A 20750-nucleotide genomic window follows, 5' to 3' on the forward strand; every position below is an offset into this window, starting at 1 on the left:
GCGCGGAAAGAAGCTGTTTCTAGCGAAATTCCTTCTTCAGCACACCTGTTACAGGTATAAGAGGCCTGTCCTGTATCCCAGGGCTGGAGAGGGAAGAGTCAGGTAGAGACGGAGATGGATCAGAATAGCCATGGATCTAAAAAACGATTCTGAAAAAGAATTGTAGACCCCAAAGATACCTTAGTTTATGTATGAGGGAAAGTGTATGCAGTGGGAAAGCTCACAATTCCTCAAAAAACGTCACCTGGATCTGGAAGTTTTTTCAACTCAGGAAACACACCCACTCAGAATTCATTCATTCATTTATCCTTTCTCCTGAGACTCAAGGTGGATTACATAGAATAATTTGTATAATAGTAAAGGTAGGAAGATAATATGCATCCTTCTCTCACACCTTTGCCAATCGAAAACCATTCTCTTTCTCCATATTCTGTCCTCACAGTAGTCTCTTGTCCAGAGTACAGACACTATCACCCAGGATAGCCCTGGAAAATGAGCAGCTTACTTGATCACATGTGCACAGTCACAGAGTCGCAGCTGGAAGAGCTGCGACTGACCCAAGGTCACTCAGCTGTCTTCAAGCCACGAAGTGGAGAATCAAACCCGGTTCTCCAGATTAGAGTCCTGCCATTCTTAACCACTACACCAAACTGGCTAAATTAAGTTGGGTCAGTAATGACTCAGTGCTTGCACAGGGGAGTCTACCTTTACTATTATACAAATTATTCTATCCACCTTGAATAATTTGACCTTCCACCTTGACTCTTCCCTCTCCAGCCCTGGGATACAGGACAGGCCTCTTATACCTATAACAGGTGTGCTGAAGAAGGAATTTCGCTAGAAACAGCTTCTTTCCGCGCTGAAATATTACAGACAAGATTCAACTGCGCTTTATGACATGTCACGGCCGCTCTTCGTCTTCGGCACGCGAAGGGCTCTGCAGGCGCCGCCTCCCAGCGAGTGAGGGCCAATCGGGGAGGTCGCCGCTTGCAGGCGCCGCCCGTTCCTCTAGCCCGGGAGCCGCCAGGAGGCAGCGGTGCTTCTGTAGTTCTCCGGGAAACGTTCGTGGAACGCGGCTGGTTGTTATGGCCTCTGTGAAGGAGAAGGCGGCAGCTTTGAATCTCTGTCCTCTCTACAGTCCAGCGAACAAGCCTCCAGGTAATGGTGGGGTCCGAGGAAGAGCATCTTGTCGGAGGGGACGGGACAGGATCCGGGAGGTGTGTTTGCAACGAGTGCGAGGAGCACTTGGCTTGTTGTGGAGAAGGGGCCGCGGAAGCAGATTGCCCAACCCATTTGCCTAATTTTCAGCCCATAGATATCTTCATAGAGGTGGTGGAGGAAAGTGCCGTCAAGTCATATCTTATTTATGGCTAGCCCTGCTGAGATTTTCAGGGCAAGAGAATAATGGAGATGGCTTGCCATTGCCTGCCTCTGCAACTCTGGCTGTCTTCAGAGTAGGGAGAAGAGGAAATTACAGCCGGAAAGGTTCGGGCTCAGCGTGTGGTATGCTCCCCTACTCCCTCTTGTTTTAACGGAGTTCTCCTGTATGGTCACTGTGGTGGAGCTCTGGGATCTGCTTTTCCCAATGTGTTTGTGTGACTGGGTCTTATTTTCCGCAGTTACTAATTGGGGGCGGGGGGAGAGAGAGAGACTTTCGCGCAGAAGTTTATCACGCTCAGGGTGGTTTAGATGGTCCTTCCTTGCACCCCGCCCCACTACGAAGTAGTTGGCTTGCATGCAGTTAATTTGGTTTTAATGAAAGGTATTATGGTTTTTGGTTTGGGATTTTTCTTTAGCCCACCATGACTACCTGGAGTATGTTTTATTGGTCCAAGGTTATGCAGAGAGCTTGGCTACAAGCAGGGATTTGAACCCCAGGTTTCCTTGGTCTTGTAACTGCTGCACAATGCTGTTTCTCCAGCTGAAAAGGCATTTGGCTGGCCACGGTTGGAAGCAGAATGCTGAGCTAGTGGAACCTTGAGTCTGATCCTGCAAGACTCCCCTTATCATCTCCTCCCCCGCTTCTGGATGATATTAGCTGTAGCCCTTTTGGAAAATCAGGCTGGCATATAAAGAGGGTTTGCTGTTGTTGAGGAGTGGTTAGGAGTAATTTTTCTGCCTCACCAATTCAGTTGACTTGGTACTTGTTTGTAAGGGTGCAGGGAAGTGTAAGTTTTGCTTCTAAGTATGTTAGCTGAGGTGGGCGTATGCTTCTGTTTTGGCCTCTATTAGCCTGATAAAGTTCCCTTTGTCTCTCCTTCTCCTATGTTTCTCCTATGTTTGATGTTTCCTGACACTGGGCAGGTTAACTTCTTACTTAATGTAGGACACTAGTTGGCTGCAACTCTTATTGACTTTCTTTCAGAGCTTGGTTGGAACCTCTTTAGTGCTGTTGTTCAAGGAAACAACCCTTTCACACTCTCCCTTGCTGGATGTCTACCTCTTTTTGGTATTGTGGTGTTTGTTCTCTGAAAAGTTTTCATTTTTTTTAGTTGTTCCTCCACTATACTTACACACCACAAGTTCTGTGTGTTACCATCTTCCTTTATGGAGTAGGTTGTAAATATTGCTGTTTAAATGAAATGTGCAAAGCTTCTCTTCTACACAATCCCTTGGGGAAGTCAATATGTATAAATGTGCAGGGACAGATGGTTTTGAACCCTTTTAGTGGAGGTGATGTACTTTCTTCCCAGTTTGGGTTACCTATTGGGAATCTGCCTGAACTTGAAAGCTGTCATTGGAGTTTATTGGCATCAATGGTAAAAAGAGCTGTATTACTGCTAGTAACTCTTTTTTAAAAATCATATGTGTGGGAAGGAAAAGAACAACTTCACTGCAGGGTATGTGCATGTTTTGAATTAGGCGGCACAGTAAGTGCTATCTAAATTGGCCAAAGGGAACCTCTAACCCACCAAGTTACTACCCTTGTTTTGAATTGTATATGATTATCCCTTGAGTATAGTCTTACTTCTACTCATCTCATTAGTTCTGTGCTGTAGTCTTTATTACAAACAATTAAATGGGTGTTGTATGTGCTGGACATACATTCCAAAGGCACAAAATCATTTGCTTTTTTTTAAAAAACAAAACTGGTCATAATATGTGGATGGCTTTGCTATAGTTATTATAAGGTACAAATAGTAACTGCAACAAATGTTTTTAGAATATGCTGGTTTTTCTATTATTGGAATATGTCCAAGAAAAGATATCTGGCCCCTGTGCTAAATATTGTATCTCTGTCTATTACATTTGTATCCTATTCTTCTTCTGGGGAACTCAGGGCACTGTCTCATCTCCTCTATTTTATCCTCACAACAACCCTGCAAGGTAGACTGGTTTCTGAGAGTGTGACTGGCCTAAAGTTACCCAGTCAGCTTTGTGACTGGATAGGAATTGGAATTTGGGTCTCCTTAGCCCTAGCTCAAGGTTCTGACCACCACACTAGTTTTTCTTTTCTTTTTCCTGCCTCCCCCCCCCCAGTTAATACTAAGCAGAGAGATCATTGCAGAAACATCCAGACAATCTCTTGTAATATTTCTCAATGTGGTTAGCATTGTTTTCCCCTACTCCCCCACCGCAGGTCCTACCTGACCCTGCTTTAAAACTGGAGAGCTTGGGGTTGAGCTTGGTACATTTGCATGCAATTCATGTTCTGTCTTTTAATAACAGGTGGTTGTCCCCCCCACATCCTAATATGGGCTTTTTTCCTGCACGTATGCTGCAAGATGGATACAAAAAAGCTAGATGAAATATGATGTTTTAATCCATTTTATTGATTCTACACCTGTTCATATAATTTGTTAATGACTTAGTTTTAATCTATGGTAATGCATATGTATGTAATAAAAATGGTCAGCAAAATATAGTATTTACAGAAAGAAAGTTAGCCATTTGATCTAGGGATACTGAACACTAGATCAGTCTTCAGCTATCTGGAGTAACTTCAAAGTAGTGTTCTTTCTGAGGTTCTAGGGCATAACTATCCTAATCCCCTGTGACAGTTGGTAAGAGGTGTAATGAGGTAGTACGGTGTTACAAGCAAGCTTAAGATTGATTCATTTGAAATGTGGTGCTGGAGGAGAGTTCTGGACAGCCAAAAAGACAAATAAGTGGGTACTAGATCAAATCAAGCCAGAATTCTCCCTAGAAGATATGAGGCTATAGTACTTTGATCACATCATGAGAAGACAAGATTCTCTGGAAAAGTCAATAATGCTAGGAAAAGTGGAAGTTAGTAGGAAAAGAGGAAGACCATAAAACGAGATGGCTAGACTCAATAAAAGAGGCAACATTCTTCAGTTTGCAGGATCTGAGCAAGTCTGTTAATGATAGGATGTTTTGCAGGTGTTTCCTTCATAGGGTCACCTTAGGTCGGAGGCGACTTGACGGCACATAACACATACATAATATACATATGCACTTTAGAAAGATTGCCAAAATTTAGCGGGGTGGGTTTGTTTAGGAAATCTCTCTAGAACTGTTACCAAGCCGCATCTAGTTTTCTAAAAAATATTTATTTAGTTTTTCAAATATAACAGTAACAAACAAAACATTAACAGTGAAACTTGGTTTGTACCTTTTTATACATCAATGTCAGTTATACCGTTATAACAATATGGTAAATAGCTGAGTTTTTTGCCTTATTCTAGATGGTGAGCAGTACATGAAAATAGTCTTTAGGTCTAAGTAGGTGTTTTGCACATTCATCTTTGGTTAAAAATTCTAGGATTGGGTACCAAAGCTCAATAAATTTCGACCTATATTCAGGCATTTCAGATTGTTTCATATCGTCAGTAAGCTTAGCCAAAATAAACTGGTCCCAAACTCTCAATAACCAATTTGAAATGGTAGGACTCCACCGTGCTGCAGCGATTGCTGATTTAGCTGCAGATAGCAAATGGGCGATCAAGATTTTTCTTATGTTCGGGAGCTGCATCTAGTAATTCTTCTTTTGCCTTGTTTGTTAGGTTTCAGTCTGGCACAAAGACCGTTTGGAGCAACATATGTCTGGAGCAGCATTATCAATGCCCTTGAGACCCAAGTGGAAGTGAAAAAGCGACATCAAAACCTGAAATGCTATAATGACTGCTTCATTGGCTCCGATGCTGTAGATGTTGTGTATGCCCACCTTCTCCAGAACAAATACTTTGGTGAGGTGGATATTTCTCGAACTAAAGTTGTGAGAGTCTGCCAAGCATTGATGGACTACAAGGTGTTTGAAGCAGTTTCTACTAGATTCTTTGGGAGAGAGAAACGGTCTGTGTTTGAAGATAGTAGCTGCTCCCTCTACCGGTTTTCAAGTACAGCAAGCCAAGTGAATAGCCCCTCTGAGAGAGAGTGTAGTAGCCATTTCGTTCATCCAAGGTTAGTACCAATGGAAGTGCTGAAGACTGAGAACCTGCATTTTTCTTGTTGCCCTGACTTACATGCAATCCAACTATGTTGATAATGTAATCTGGCCCTATGCACATTTACTCAGAAATGAATCCTACATATTCCTATAGTTGAATCTACACTGGCCAGTGAAATAAATGAAGCTGTTCTTTTCTAAATAGCATGGAAATGCCTAAATCCGACAGGACTGATTCTGTGCACTAGCTACAATCCGTGTGACAGTCTATTCAGCCTTCAAAAGAACATACACTGCTCTTTAGGTCTTCCTCAGTAGTTAATGTTCTCTTCTTGTGGCATTCCCACTGGTCTTTGCCTGGTGGCACCTGTGCGACTGTTGAGGGGTCCATGGGCCGCTTTGCACATGTGATCAAGTAAGCTGCTCATTTTCCAGGGCTATCCTGGGTGATAGTGTCTGTTTTTGGTAGGAAGAAGTACAACTTCCCCATTCTTTCTCAAAAGGTACTTTGGTTGACTGTCTGATTGGGGTGCATGGGCACAACCCTGAATCTGAATGGCAGTTCCCTGTCCTAGTAATCAGGCATGCAGCACCCCTTTGCATGAGGAGATCTAATCCAGCAAAACAGAAGCATGGGCAGAAGTGCTTTCTGTCCTCGTGTTACCTTTGCAGTTTGAGAGCAGGGGCAGCAATTGCCTCAGATGCCAGTCTTCCCTACAGCTGGAGCGGCATCCATCCAGCCATCCCTGTGGCTGTGGGCTCAGCCATCACAGCAAGCAGCAGTCCCTAGCGGCACCAGTGCCCAGCACATAATGAAGGGATGCCTGATTGAGTGCCACGATCATGTTGCTGCCGCTGCGCCCAGCCTGTCTTCCTCAGGTGGAGGGGGGGTGGCCTAGCCATACTGGGCAGTCTGGATCAGCGGGCTGGCTCTCTCTTCTTCCATCGCTCCCTCTTTCCCTCCTGCTTTTAAGGGTGTGAACTGCTAGATTGACAGGCTGGCTGGCTAGCTTTCTCTCCCTTCTTTGCGAAGGCAGGGCCTGTGGCAGGCTGGCTTGATGGACAGGCTGGCTTGCCCTCCCTCCCTTCCTCAGCCAAGCCACATGGCTGGAGGAAAATGCGACCAGAACCTCAGCATCTGCGGAGTCTGTCCCTGCCACTTCATGAGCCCAAACTTTATCGGGAGCTGCCAGAATTTGACACTAGGACCTTCTGCATATAAGATACTAAGCCACAGTAACCCCCCAAAGTAAATGTGGGGAAGGCAAACAGATCAGTCTACTAGAATCCTTAACTGTTTAAAGTATTCTGGAGAGATGGCTTAGTGCTGCGATATACATCTCATAATGCTGATAAGGACTCCTTCCTTCTAGGTCAAAGCACGCCTATTTGTTAGCTGCAAATACAATTCTCAATTCTCAAATGAAACTCCGTTTGCGGAGCATGACTTTTATTGTGGAAAAAAACATCAGCGCTCCATAGTCAGGGCTTAATCATATGGGATAATTCTGTTTAAGGGGGCAGGGGGTTCCTCCACTTTTTCAGTGCATACTTACATGAGTGAAGTAAAGATTCTAGTTTGTCATGGACTGTGCATACAGAACCAGAGCATACAAGTATGGAACGCAAGGGTGTGATCTTCTGCATGTAGTATAATGCCTCAGACTAATGTTTCTTGCTGTTGATGTCATATCCGTTGTCATAAGTATATGACAACCTACTTTGGATGCATGATGAGTTGCAGTAGGCTGGATATAATTACTTTGCAATTTGTTGGATGCGATTTAGAGGAGCTCTGTATCTGAAAATGCCAAGTAGAATTCTGCACAATTAAAATGGGCCCTTGTTTCTTTTGGTAAATGGAGAAGTTGAAGAAAACATAGATGAATGTGCTTTCTAGACATGCCAACGACACATGGCTGAGCAGAAGAAATAAAATCTATTAGAATTTTGCTGAATGACATACAAAATGGGAACGAATAAAAACTGATGAGTTCATTTCTAGTGTAAATTCTGATTTCTAATGGTATCTTTGTTATTATTATTGATTTAAAAATAGATCACAAGATTCCTCTTTTTGCACATCGAGGGTGAAGGAATAATGAAGGCATCTTTCTTTTGGGGCAACTCAGGGTGAATTAAGGATAACTAAAAATCTATAATTTTTCCTGGAAGAGGCATATTTACAACCTGAATTGCTGCCTAGTGATTCTGAGATTGTCCTGCCCTCCTTCATTAGTGAAAATGGAGACCACTGCATATTGACTCTATCTCTGAATTGGAGTAATAAGTCTGTCTTCATAGAAAACAAAAATGCCTTTAGACTCTTTCAGTGCTTCTCTGCCTCTCAAAGAACAAATTCCCTCTTCAGTACAGCCCATGTGCTAGTGTTGAGGCTGTTGCCATAAATAATGAGAATTTATATTGGTTTGACATAGGGTTGCCAGCTTCACCCTGGGAAATACCTGGAGATTTGGGAGCGGTACCTCTTGTGGAGGGGGGATTAGGGGAGGGATTTCACCTGGAATCTATGGTGTATCATAGAGTCTGCCTTCTGAAGCTGTCATTTTCTCCAGAGGCACTGATCTCTGTAGGTTGGAGATCAGTTGTAATTCTGGAGAACTGCAGGCCCCACCTGGAGGTTGGCAGTGCTAGTTTGACAGTTTCTGCAAAAAGTGAAAGTTGGTTCTTCGAAAATGGAGAAGTACATCAATGACACGAGTGCTTCAACTGGCTTTTTAAAAAAAGCTGTGCTGCAAACATTAGGAGCCTTGTTACTATAAGGGTTGTCAATATCCAGTTCATCAATATTTTCACTGATCAGCATTTATGAATGATTCTTATGCCACAATCAAATCCCCTGGTTACACAAACTTAGGTAACTCTTCCAGTTTCCCCATATATTTAAGCAAAAAGGTAAGGAAATCTACTCTTCACTGCACTTGAGAAAAATATGACAGTGGTTAAATTAAGGACAGTAAATGACTCTGAGTTGGTGAGTCTGTTCTAATCTGGAAGGCTCAATGGGTGTTTTGCTTTGCCTTCATATATATGCCCTCAAATCATATAGTGGGGTGTTCAGAATATGTATATATAAACTTCACCACACTATTGCTATGGGGACTCTCCTGACAAGCATGTGAATCAACCAAACTCCTTGTTTCAGACAGGAGAAAAGAGCATTACTTAGCACACCAGTGAAATCTGAAAGCTTGGAGAATCTCTTGGAAAACTTGAATCTAAAGCCTGTAAGTTCTCCTCAAGTAAACACCTTTTCAAGTTTGTCTCGCCAAGGTAAGTGACACAAAAATATTATAACTGCATGTAGCTAAGGGAATGAACACCTATCTGATTTGAAACTAGAGGGAACTTGTAAATTAAACTAATGTCAGTTATAAAAGACAGTGCTTGTAATTTATTGTTTATTTTTATTTATTTGCATTATTTACAATCTGCCTTTCCCACTGAGACTCAGGGCAGAGTACACAGTGTGAATCAATACAATTCATGGCTTGGACATTCAGTAACAATGCAATAGGGTATGGATTGCAGAAGTATGGATACAAACAGAACTTACAGAGCTGGAAAAAAGGATAAGCAATTAGTAATAGCATATTAAATGACGCAGAAGCTACCCAGTAGCATACAGTAGTATAGTCCACAGCTCCTGTCCCTTAACCCAAGCATCTCTTGGAACCATTTCCTTACAGTACATCCCTCCTGCCTGTTTGAAAAAAGCCCTCCTGAATAATTCACTATTGCATAGTTTGTGGAAAGCCAGGAGAGTGGGAGCCTTCCTGACCTCATCAGACAGGCCATTAGATCACAGGAAGTAAATTGGTTTGGTGTTCTTGCCTGAATTCTAATAGGTAAACATTATTTTCATGTCTGAAACTGAAGGAAAACACTGTTAAAATTATTTTGTCAGCTAACATTGTACATGCACACTTGAATTTTGCCAGAGGCAATAAAGTCTGCCTTCTCCTTTTTGGAGGGAGCTATATTTAATAATACTTGCATCCCACATTGGGTAGCCAACTTCTAGCACTGGTGTTACAGCTGTCAAAGAAGGTGGGAACCTGTGACATATCTGTTGAAACAAGAAGGCTTGAGGGCCTGGCAGTGATCATACAGACACTACTTTTTCAGCGATGAATTTGTCTAGTCCCCAGCTCATTATAATGGATCAAAACAGCAGTGTGGGACAAAGTATCAGGCTTGCATATGTGCTGTGGTGTTTCCTGTAGTGGCACTGTCTCCTGTTTCCAACCCGACTTTTAAATTTCAGGTGCAATACTAACACCTTAAAGACCAACAAGACATCCAGGGTAAAAGTTTTCTCATTGGAAATCATGTTGGTCTTTGAGGTGCTACTATTGCACTCAGATCTTGCTCTTCTGCTGCAGACCAACACAGCTATCCACCTGCAACAACCTGACTTGTAGTACTCCTGCCAAAAATTTGGCTTCCAATGGGCCCAAAATTCCTGTTTTTCCAGTACTCAGTCTTTAAAGAAGTGCATTCTAATATGATGCTGTCATCTCTTTTCTTTCCTGCTGAACAAAAAAGAAAATGAGTATTGATTTAACTGCTTTAAAAATAGTATCTTAAAACTGTGTACTGCATGGAAAACGTAGCAAGCAGGGAAGTCATTAGATTTCAGTTTTGGAATTTCTGGATAGGCAGGGACACTTGAAGCTGAGTGTATCATTGTTCAACTCCAAAGGCTTTAACAAGACCTTCTTTCTTCACACATTCTTATTAGCATGATTTATGGGATCAGGCCCTCTGACAGGCGAAAATCACTTGCAAGTCACACAGGAAAGTATGTAAAGCATTTTGGGTATGTCCAAGTACAGTTCTTTTTAACACTTGCAAAAGAAGTGCTACAGAAAGATCTACTGGTGAAGTACACTTATAAGGACACTGTTGGGAACAGAGTCCCCTGTTGCAATAAAGTATTAAATCTCTTAGCCTAAATGTCAAATTCTGCAACCTCAGGTTAATTCTTGATGCTTAAATAACTTCTGTTTCCTTAATCTTGCTGTTTGGCTTGTTATCTTCCCTCTTTCCAGTTATTAATGAAGTCTGGAGAGAGCAAACAATTGTGCGTCTACTACAGCTTATTGATCTTCCACTTCTGGACTCTTTGCTCGAGTATGGAGAGATGGCAGCTAGATTTCCACAAACCCAGCTGGAGGATAAATGTAGAATCACAAGCAGCTACCTGGACCGAGAGATTCTGAAAGCGTTTGGTGACTCTCAGTAGGTATCCATTTGTATGGGATGGCAAAAATGTTGCTCTACAAACAAGGTCACTTTATGTAAACTTTTTTTGCAAAATGTGTTGCAAAACGTTTTTAATTCTTAGCAGTATACCAAAACAGACAGACATGCAAACAACAAATGTGAGATGCCATATCATTATTGAGAACCTAAGTCTATTGAATTCAAGAGGACTCGTTCCATTTATTGTGATGAGACTTGGTGATAACTGACTTCACCTGCTCTGGGGGCCATGTCTCAGAGAACATGCAGCTTTTAAGATGTATGGATTTTCATTTTCTAGGGCAGATGAATGGCTTTCAGCTGCAATCGACTGCTTGGAATATCTTCCTGATCAGATGGTGATTGATGCCAGCCAAAGTTTGCCTGAAAGTCCTGACACAGTACATGTGGGGAAACTGCTCCTCTTTGATATCATTAGTAGATACTACAGTAAAAAAAAGGAACCACTCTTAAATCATGCCCCTGATATCCAGCTGGGAATTGCAGAACAGCTAGGTAAGTGCAATGAGGTGCACCTGATGAAATGCTAAGTGAAAGCCAGGTACTTAATTTGGCAGATATCATAAACATATCTAATTCTCAACATGGCTCCATCTGTGGCTACTTAAATCCAGAGACTGGTGTCATAGACAGAGAAGGCAGATTTTTCTACAAACTTAAGAAAAGCTCCAAACTTGCAAAAGATTCTGAAATCTAAAAAAAAATAAAATTAGGGAGCTTTTGAAAAATCCAATGGTTAAAAAGGGTGCCTGTAGTTTCAGTGAGCATTGTGGCCTTTACCTGGCAGCCACAACAGTATTGCCAGCCTTCCAGCTTTGCTTCTGTCAGTAAAAGGCAAGGGGAGGGGGCAGGGCCTTTTCCAGGGCTGTTTTGGCTTTTGAGGGTAGATTCATCAGTGCCAGGTCTGGCAGCAACCGCTGGTGATTTCCTGCCATGTGACTTGAATGACTCACTCAACTCTGGCTGCTTGCTAATGTTCAACAGCGGACACTGCATGGAAGCCAGTGTTGTGCAGTGGTTAGAGATTCAGACTAGCATCTGAGATATCCATGTTTGAATCCCTAGTCTGCTGTGGAAACTCAGCAGGTGATCTTGAGCCAGTCACACATTTTCAGCATAACCCACTTAACAGGGTTGTTGTCAAAATCAAATGAGGAGAGTGATGTATGCTTGCGTTGGGTGCTCATTGTGTAGAAAGGCAAAATATAAATGGAATAAGTATTGCTGAAGATTGGGCAGAGCAGATAAAAGTTAAGTTTGCTGGTGTATGGGAAGGAGAGAAGGAAACAAACTAGGGGAAAAGCTGGAGGGGCTTTCAGGGAAGGGAAAGAGGAAATGGTGGGGGTGGGAGAAATTAGTTGTCCCCTTGTTAGTCCTTGCAGGTCACCCACTTCTTCCTTCTAATATCTGTGTGTAGCCTCATGCCGATTATTTCACCTGCAAAGTGGGGTAATCCATTGAGAAGAGGATGGTTTTTTCACATCTGGAGGGCATTTTTATGCAGAAAAATACTGGGTTTTGCATTCTGAATATTATTTTGCTTTCTAAATGTTGCTATCCTGCCAACTAAGCAGTGCCTTGGCAATTCTTTGGTAGAAAAGAGATTGTCAGAGAGGAATGACTTTGCACAGAGGGTTGCAAAAAGTGTTCTGAGTTGCCCTGGGACTCCATGGCAAATTATCAGGGCGTCCTCAAGTGAGGAGATTAGTAATGGTGGATCTGCAGCATTGCCAGTCTTCCCTGTAATGTGAAGCTGCTGGAAATGTTCAGTATATTCTAAGACATGCAGTTAGCTCACTTGGAGGCAATTATGAAGCCCTATAGGCCTGCCCAATTACCAAGATAAACTTTGTGTGCATCCTAGTATATAGATTTGGAATCCTCTGCTAATACACAGTCATTTTCTTGGCAACATTAAGGTCTTCTTCAGCATGCAAGGTGATGTGGAAAGGGATCCTTCTGGGTAGAAACTCTTGAAAACCACTGGTTTTCTATGATCCCTAGGCATCTGACTCCCATAAACCTTTGGAGATGACAACATATATTATTGTTGCATGTGCTGTTTAATATGTCAGACTGTGCCTGACATAACTCATCTGTGAAGCTAAGCGTCAGGGTCATAGCCCCTGCCATACTCTGGGGGTTTGAGGTTCACTGGTGTGCTGCAAGCCTGATCCTCTTTGGGCTTCTTTGAGAGTACTATTAGGATCTTTGACATACTTTGGGAGAAGCTCTGGAATGCAGAGAAGGTAGCTATCAATGTTACTAGGACATTTATTGCTGTTACCAGGGAGATGAAGAGGATCCAGCTTTGTTTACTTTTATTTTTCTTTCTGCCGTTTATTAGAAATGAACTTAAAGCTTAGTTTTGGGGGGAGTAAAGTGCGTAGTGCCTGAAGGAGTGGGTAGTGCCTGAAGAATTTAATGCTTAACAGGGGGAGTGGACAGCCATTACTATCAAGAAAGTCTTTCTGTACTGAACTCTTAGGTTATTAAAAGCTTTAACTCTTTGGACTCATGCTGTAAAGTTATTTGAGATCTAAGCTGGCAGTCTCTGACACTAAGCAAGTCCAGGTATGGGATACTCTGAGACTTCCACATAATGCTGCATTGTGTTAGATGAGTTAACATCAGGTTTAAGCATTCTACCACTGATTCATCTACGTGTCTTAAATGTCCATCACACAGTTACAGGTGGTTGTGTATCTTGATGCTATTTTTAATGAAAATAGATTTGGAGATTTTTCTGGCATACTGCCTTATAACAAAGTCACTGACAAGTATTGTAGCATGGTTAAGTGACAAGTACACTAATAAATCATCTGCTAGTGATATGTCAACTTGATTACTTTGCAGCTAACATATTTGAAATACTAATGAGAATTGTATATGATGGGAAGTATTTTTGTTCTATAGAGCAATGTCTATCTTTTGTTTAAAAAACCAAAACCTGAATAGTAGGCCAGGTGGTTAATAGAAGTATACTGAATTAAAAGGCTGTGTTGCAGCATTTATTGATGATAGGCAGTGGTCCCTCTGTGCAGTCCTCGTACAGTCCCGCTCAGAGGTCCAGGCCTGAGGCTTAAAATTCAGAAGTATGATGTTAGCTAGCTTGCATACCAAGGAGCATTCCTCTTCATCAGGACAAACAAAACCCGTAAAGAAGAGGCTCCTTCCTCCTTGATAAAGTAGCTTCTTCTAGGAAAACCCTTTGCCCTCAGTGGGGTCTGGGATACTCTGTCTCATGGCTATGATTCATCAGCAACTTCTGATCTGTATCTGGGACCTTCTGATAGCCATACTCCTTTCTTGGGAAAAGTCCATTCAGCAAGTCTGTGCCAAGTTTCTTGTTAGAAGATAGCACAAAATTCAGTGAGGCTAATGAAAAAAATTTGATAAGGAGTCAGTTAATTGTATAGAAGTTTAGGGGGGGGGGGGTGGAAAGGGCCATCAAGTCATAGCTGACTTATGGTGAACCCTGCTGGGGTTTTTGTTGGGGGTTGCACAGCAATGAGATATAAGTTTGCAGAGTAGCAGAGTTTGATAATAGCGCAGTGGAAATAAGTAGACAGACCTGTAATTCTAGCTCTATAAAAATGCTTTACTACATAATAGAGTAAAAAGGGTACATTTGGTAGGAAAAACAACAAACAGTTTCTGACTACATCTTGATAGTCTCAACTAGGTACTAGAGAGAGAAAAGCACAGACTGCATGGTCTAGTGAAGTAGTAGTAGTGTAGCCGACTAAACAAAGAGCAATAAAACCTTAGTATATGTTGCTAGCTAATTGCCCCCCAATAAACTGGCTCATCCAATAGATATTCCTGGATTCCCTCATTAAGACTAAAGACTCCCACTTTCTCTCGGGGAAACTTCTCTCGAAGCCTAAGTGGTCTTATGCTAACTAGCTATCTGACTAAACAAACAGAACAACAATTTAATTCTTTCATGTCTGAGCATAGGACACTTGCAAAAAGGCCATCAGTTTTCAAGGCAAGAGACTCAGAGCCAAGCTACAAGTGACGCCTGACAAAGGTTGGACACTTGTCAGCTTCCCTCAGGTTTTGATGGGAAATGTAGGCATCCTGGTCTTGCAGCCGTAATGGAGAGCCAAGCTGTAAAACCAGGACGCCTACATTTCCCACCAAAACTTGAGGGAAGCTGACAAGTGTTCAACCTGTGTAAGGCGCCACTTGTAGCTTGGCTCTAACAGAGATGGTTTTGCTATTGCCTGCCTCTGCATAGCAACCTTGGTCTTCCTTGGTGGTCTCCCATCCAATTACTAACTGAGGCAGACCTTGCTTAGCTTCTGAGATCTGACAAGGTCAGGCTTGCTTCAGCTATCCAGGTCAGGAAAATTACTGTTCTGGAATGTGCACAGAACTAATTCTTCCTCTTTAGCTTTCTTTTTTTATTATTATTATTTTTATTACCTACATTAACTAACAATACAGAGGGAAAGAAGGGGGGCAGGGGAAGGAGAGAAAAAACAACAACAACATATAACAACACTACACTACAAATAATGCTTTCCCTTCATACTGCCATTATTAAAAAATTAAAACTTTGTAAGATATTGATGGAGTGGTTGACCTTGCAAAATACAGATTACAATCCAAATTAAGTCTTCCTCCCCCCCCCCCCGGGCCTCGGACGCAGTTCTCTCTGAGCAGCTGCAACCGCAGTGCTCGTTCCCCCCCCCCCTTCAGACTTCAAATCCTTTTCTTCTTGCTTGGTGTCTTGCTGAAATTCTTGATTTTTGTCCTCAAAATCCCTTAGTTGATCTTCTGATGTTATCTTGTAAGCTTGATCTTTGTAACTAAATCAGATACCTTCCGGAAATAGCCATTTATAATTTATTCCACGTTCCCTCAGAAGAGCTGCAAACTTTTTATACTTAAATCTTCTTTTCCGAACTAAAAATGGAACGTCCTTCAGTATCTTAACTTTATTACCCAGAAAGTCCAGATCCGCATTGTATGAGTTGTATAGGATAGTGTCTCGGATCCTCTTAGATGAAAAATCGATGATGATCTCGCGAGGCAGCTGACGCTTCGTTGCATATTTTGAAGAAGCCCGACGGACTTCCAAAATGGCGCTTTTTACCTCTTCTTTAGTTGCCCTCGTGGGTGTCGCCAGTAGTTCCGAGGCCAGATCCCATAAATCCTCATTTTCCTCCTCTTTCACATTCTGGATGTGCAAAATTGTCTGTGTTCGTTCCACTTGTAGCCCGATCAGCTGGTTCTCCACCAGCTTTAACTCTTTATTGGTTGCCCTCACAAGTGACGCATTTTCCCGAGCAGACTTCTCTGCCCCCCCCGCTGCTTCCTTAATGGTTTTCACTTCGTTCTCAATTAAGCCCACCCTTTGATCTGTTTCTTTCAGCTTGTCAACAAAGGGCTTTATGGCTTCGATAACCGACCTCTTCACCAAGTCCTCGAGCGACTCTCCTTTCCCCTGCAGGGCAGCCGATATTGACTTGCCCAAAGCGGGACTCTGCTTTTTCGCTGTCATTTTAGGGGGGGACGGACCGCCGACCAAATTCTGAAACTCAGCGAGGGGGAAGAACGAGCCTTCTTAGCTTCAGATCCCACCACTCCTTCGCGTGCGCTTGTAATAACAGAAGGGATTCGCTTACTTACAGGCTTCCGCCTAGTTCCGCTCTTTGCCGTTTTCCATGGCCCGGCAGCACTCGAGGTGCCGCGCACGTCTGCCGGCCTCCATAGGAACAAACGGGCAATTTACCCCCTGCATAGATTTCAGGGGGCTCTTCCCACCGCGTTCTGGACCCTGCCTCCCTCACTGGGAGTTCTGGGGGCTAATCTTCGCAGATCAGCCGCCCGGTCAGGCTGCTCGGGCGGTTCCTCCCGGACCTGCGGAGAGGAGCGTCCGACATGGCCGAGAAAACGAAACCGAATCCCTTCCTCTTTAGCTTTCATTGAGCACTAGGAGATACGATATGTCTGTCCTAAACTCATGCCCATTTTTTTATTTATAATGCTTGGTGGAGATCAAGTGGGCTTACCCTAGTTACTTGTTCTGTGTCCCTCTACTTTCCCCCATTGTTCAAGATGTACAGTTCTATATATCAAACAGATGCAGCAGTCCTAAATAAGCTATTTTTTTAATCGTATTTGTATTCTGCCCTCCCCGCGAGCAGGCTCAGGGCGGATAACAGCATTAAGAACATTTAAAACATTTAAAAGCATCATATAAAAATAGCAGCACTCTTTTTCTTGATGGTGGCAATACAGTTAATAACAAATAGTGCAACAGTACAGTTGAACATAGCAGCAGTTTAAGAACAGTGGTGGGCAGCTCTCATAGGGAGGGGGGTAGATGTTGTATCCTCCAGCCAGCGGAGGCCCAGCCTCAGCCATAAGCCTGGCAGAACAACTCTGTCTTACAGGCCCAGTGGAAAGATAGTAGATCCTGCCGGGCCCTGGTCTCAGTAGACAGAGTGTTCTACCAGGTAGGAGCCAGGACTGAGAAAGCTCTGGCTCTAGACAAGGCCAGGTGGGCCTCCTTGGAGCCAGGGACTGTTAACAATTTCTTTCCTCCTGATCGGAGGGTCCTCTGGGGAATATACGGGGAGAGACAGTCCCTCAGGTATGCTGGCCCCAGTCTGCACACGGCCTTATAGGTCAATACCTTTGGTTTTTGTTCCAGTGAATGGAAAGACTGAACAGGCTTTGGAAGCAGTTCAGCTCTACTTGAAATTGTTGGATAGCTCCACAAGAGAAGAGTTCCGGAGGCTGCTATACTTCATGGCTGTTGTAGCTCAGAATTCTGAGCTAAAGCTTCAAAAAGAGGCAAGTGTGATCACTTGGAGACCCTTCCAATATTACCTTTATGGGCAAAGGCCTGCTGGGGCATGTGGCTGTGGCTCAGTGGCAGAGCATTGGCTTGATCTACAGAAGGTCCCTGACATCTCCAGTTAAAAAGGTTAGTTAGTAGGTGATGTGAAAGACCTCTGGCTGAGACCCTGGAGAGCCACTGGCAGTCTGAATAGACAGTACTGACTTTAATGGACCAATGGTCTCATTCAGTATAAGGCAGCATCATGTCTTCATTGGGGCTGTTTTTCAGTGCTTTTTGGCAATGTTGAAGTCAAACTTTCTGTGACAGAAGCCCCTGCTACAGCTCTATTCCATATCATCATAACTCCCCTCCCCAAACGGAAGTATTGCTGGAGTGAAAAGACAACACAGCCAGGGCTCCATCCATATAACCTTGATTGTTGCTATGACTGCTGTCCAAGGGTCTGATCTGAAGGCACATGACATAGCATGGTTAGGGTAAGCTAGTTTGCATCTGGTCAGTAGGTAGATGGGAGATCTTGAAATCTATTTGTACCATCTTGAGTAGCTGATGCGGGGGGGTGATGGTCTATAAATGTAATAAATCCAGATTAGTGCAGGGAAGGGGTCATATTGATTTTCTATCCTTACTTCAGGGAGATCAAGGTGTCATACATGATCTCTCCCCCCGCACCATTCTCACATCAACCCTGTGTAGCAGGTTAAGTTGAGGGACGGTGACTGTTTCAAGGTCAGCCACTGAGCTTCATGGCAAAGGAGGATTTGAAACTGGGTGTTTTTGGTTCCACTCTGATATCCTAATCACTGTAACACACTGGGCCTTGTGCAATTCTACATGCACTTTAGACATTCTATTTTCTTTGTTTTGTAGAGTGACAACCGGATGGTTGTGAAAAGACATTTCTCTAAAGCTATAGTGAACAATAAAACACTATCTAAAGGAAAAACTGATCTTCTGGTTTTATTTTTGGTGGACTTTCAAAAAGAAGTTTTAAAGGTAAATGCCTGAAAGTTCTTTCCATCTTATAATTGTATTATCTACCTACATTTTAATGACTGAAATAATCTGTTTCATTTGCTCAAGATCCCAGGGACATTGCATAAAATTGTTAGTGACAAGCTTGTGGCTCTACAACAAGGGAGAGATTCCAGCCTGGATTCAGGTAACCATGGCTTTAACTCTTCAATCACTTAAATTTTTTATAAGCCTAGGCGCTTTTATCTTAATCCACATTATACTATATGGAAAATCAGATTCTTGATATAGGAAGTTTGCCTGTCATGGCAGTTTCACTGATTTGAACAGGACCTTCTGCAGGTGCAACCCTCCACATGGGCAAAATCAATAACTGTCTGCACACATGCATTCTCTGTGGTGGCCCCTACCTTAAGGAATGGCCTGATAGAAGGGGTTTGGGAAGCTCCCACTCTCCTAGCTTTCCTGAAACTACATAAAACTGAATTCTTTAAGAGGACTTTTTTACACAAATAACAGGACTGGACTGTAAAGAAATGGTTCCGAGAGATCCATTGGAAAGGGATAGGGACTGTAGACTGTGTATTGTTGGTTATATTGTGTATGCTCCTACTGAATAGTATCTACATCTTTTGCTTATGTTTTGTTTCAGCACCATTTTCAGCTCTGTATCAGATTTCTGCTTGTTTTTTCTGCAATCTCTACTCTATTGTATTGTTTATAGAATGTTCCAGCTGCTGGCCATATTGACCTACACACTGTAATCTGTCTTGAGTTTCAGCAAGAAAGCATAGATCCTGAGGAGTTAGCCGTGTTAGTCTGTAGTAGCAAAATCAAAAAGAGTCCAGTAGCACCTTTAAGACTAACCAATTTTATTATAGCATAAGCTTTCGAGAATCAAGTTCTCTTCATCAGATGCCTGATCAAAACTGGGCAGATACAGTTTTGATCAGGCATCTGATGAAGAGAACTTGATTCTCGAAAGCTTAAGCAAGAAAGCAAGATGTATGTTCACCATATGTTCCCCAGAGAGCCCTTCGTTTGGCAGATCAACATCTGCTTGTGGTCTCTCGCACCAGGGGAGTTCACCTTGCCTTGACCAGGGCCAAAAAGGCCCTGGCTCTGACCTGGTGGAATTCTCTGTCTGTAGAGACTTGGACCTGGCAGGATTTACTATCTTTCTGCCAGGACTGCAAGACGGAGTTGTTCCACCACACATATAGTGTTTGAGGTTAGCATCCTCCCCCCTCAATTGGCCTCCAGCTAGGGGGATATGACCCCCCTTGGTCTGCTGAAACATCAAACAGCTTGCCACCCGCTGCCATGGGTTTCATGTATATAGAGGGATTTTGCAATATGAATGCTGTGATGTTTTTATTGTATGTGTTTTAAGTATTATGCTGCTGCTTTATACTTCTTTTGCAATCCACTCTGAGCCTGGTTCTCAGGGGGAGCAGAATACAAATGTAATAAAATAAAAATAATAACATAACATTAATAAAAAAAGGAATGCTTAACATGGAAGCAACAAACTTAATATAGTATAGAGCATTATATGGTAGGATCTGGTTAGTGATGCATTGGGCCCTGTGAACAGCATAACACTATGAATTTACTCAAGTTTTCTAGACTGAGATGAAATTGACATCAGGAGCAGGAAATTCCTGGTACAATAAAGTGACCATAGGTAAGGCAGAGCACTCACCCTATAATGTAGGGATAGCCCTGGCTTCCCAGTGCAGCTTTATGGATTACAGAGTTAACATACGTGTGAAGCATTTGAGCACTTAAGGAAAACACTATAGCACTACTAGGTTTTTATAAATGGTTTTAAAACTTTCTTTAGGGTATACCTTCTGCCAGAGGCTTGATGAAAACGAATATCGCTACAGTGTTCAGAAGACTACAAAAGATGAACTCTTAACTTTGCTAAAAACTATTGATGAAGATGTGAGTCTCTCCACCAAAGAGAGGGAAAAAAAGCTAGATCAGTTCTATGCTACTAATCCAGCTTTATTTTTGCAGTATTTCGGAGAACGAGCTACAGATGGGACTGTGTAACTTCAAATATGGAAGGCTGGAAACTTCTTAAATGCTTATTTTGTTTTGTTTGTTTTGGTTTTTGTATTAAATAAAATTGTTTTATAAATATAGGAGTGATTCATCCATGTTGTTGAATAAAGCTGATTAGCAATTATTTGAAATGCATGAATTGTGTAGACACATTTTCATATTCTGTATGTATATCTGCAGGACAATAGAAGCATGTCCAGTGCATGGTCCTCTCTATCACACTTTTGTTTAGAGGCTGTA

General features: G+C 42.6%; 1 protein-coding gene across 1 annotated transcript; it reads left to right on the top strand.

The window, feature by feature from the left end:
- The first annotated feature begins 1085 nt into the window (after window positions 1–1085).
- LOC129324801 (DEP domain-containing protein 7-like) lies at window positions 1086–20498 on the top strand. The gene is made up of 9 exons (XM_054972199.1): window positions 1086–1158; window positions 4968–5364; window positions 8517–8644; window positions 10426–10615; window positions 10920–11134; window positions 17310–17452; window positions 18333–18458; window positions 18546–18624; window positions 20284–20498. Exons 1-9 carry the CDS (start codon window positions 1086–1088, stop codon window positions 20496–20498), a joined length of 1566 nt encoding a protein of 521 aa, XP_054828174.1.
- The last annotated feature ends 252 nt before the right edge of the window (window positions 20499–20750 follow it).

This window comes from Eublepharis macularius, chromosome 2 (genome assembly GCF_028583425.1).
Source record: "Eublepharis macularius isolate TG4126 chromosome 2, MPM_Emac_v1.0, whole genome shotgun sequence".
NCBI lineage: Eukaryota > Metazoa > Chordata > Lepidosauria > Squamata > Eublepharidae > Eublepharis > Eublepharis macularius.